Below are 1,108 nucleotides of genomic sequence, written 5' to 3'. Positions count from 1 at the left end.
TGTATATATCTATATATGTATCTTCATGTACTCCTATCTGCACTAGCAAATAAGCGTGAGTCACCAAAGCGATTCGTTACGTTCATCAACTTCGTCGTGAGGATTCGACTATGTCTAGTGCTTGGAGATTCTTTGCCTGCATATAGAACGCAAACCTGTCCAATGGATCTACATCTGGGTCTTCATATGTGTACCTCTTCATACACATCTTCACACACATACAGCTGCTCGTATCTCCTTTCTAGTTGCGCAGGGGGTCCATAACACCTTTAGTCACTTCGCACCTTCCACCATTCTAGACTGCACGTATCTCTATGACAACCCATAGGTCTCTTTCTTCTTTTTCTTTTTTTTCTTTTTCTCCTCTCATCCACCACCTCCACATTAATGTATCTAACTTCAGCTTTTTCACAAGCAAAAGTGAAGTGTTTAGACAGGGGTGTTGATGGACCCCGCTCCCCGCCTCTTTGTGTTTCCTTCTATAGGCCTACATACAGTTTCCGTTTGAGTCAAGAGACAGGTTTGATCTCTGGACTCTCGTGCGCCTGTTTAGTGGGGAGTCTCCTTGTGTGGGCCTATGCCTGGCGTATCGAGAAGCAACTCTTGCCTCGTCAGGTCCCTCATTATCTTGTTATGCGGTATCACATGGAAGTTGGCGGGGGGGGTGCTGCTGGCGCTGGAGGGGGGGGCGCAGATTCACGCACCGAATATCTTAAGGATTACACTCCTCCTTATAAACTCCAAAAGCAGAAGGTCGGTCTTATAGAATGCCAAAGTTCATGGGGAAGAGTTCGATCAGTCATTCATCATACATGAAGATCTAGACACGTTTCTCTATCTATTCTACTATATATGTAGAGAGAAAGATGTATAGATGATACTTCCTTGTATATATACGTTAGGGCTGTAATGTATATGAGAAGGGGGTTCTATGTATAGGAGAGTAGTTAGGTGGTAGGTGATAGATATCTCGCATGCAAGCTCTCCTAGGCATGTAAGACCTCCCTACAGATAGACATCGACCACAATGTATAGAGTTGAAGTCGGGGGATAAGGACACGTGAAATACGGGGTCTTTGGGTTGGATGTATTCATATATATATATATA

General features: G+C 44.0%; 1 protein-coding gene across 1 annotated transcript in view; it reads left to right on the top strand.

Annotated features, from left to right (window-relative positions):
- CSUI_011426 (uncharacterized protein) overlaps nt 1–1,108 on the top strand; it is a gene marked incomplete at its 3' end in the record, with an annotated part of 3,448 nt that overhangs the window by 404 nt on the left and 1,936 nt on the right. Inside the window, exon 2 of the mRNA XM_068071524.1 lies at nt 486–753. Within this exon, the coding sequence (XP_067916500.1) occupies nt 486–753 (268 nt within the window). The remainder of the gene's footprint in view (nt 1–485; nt 754–1,108) is intronic.

Source organism: Cystoisospora suis (assembly GCF_002600585.1).
Source record: "Cystoisospora suis strain Wien I chromosome Unknown contig_11665, whole genome shotgun sequence".
Lineage (NCBI taxonomy): Eukaryota > Apicomplexa > Conoidasida > Eucoccidiorida > Sarcocystidae > Cystoisospora > Cystoisospora suis.
This window is presented reverse-complemented; position numbering and strand designations above follow the sequence as displayed.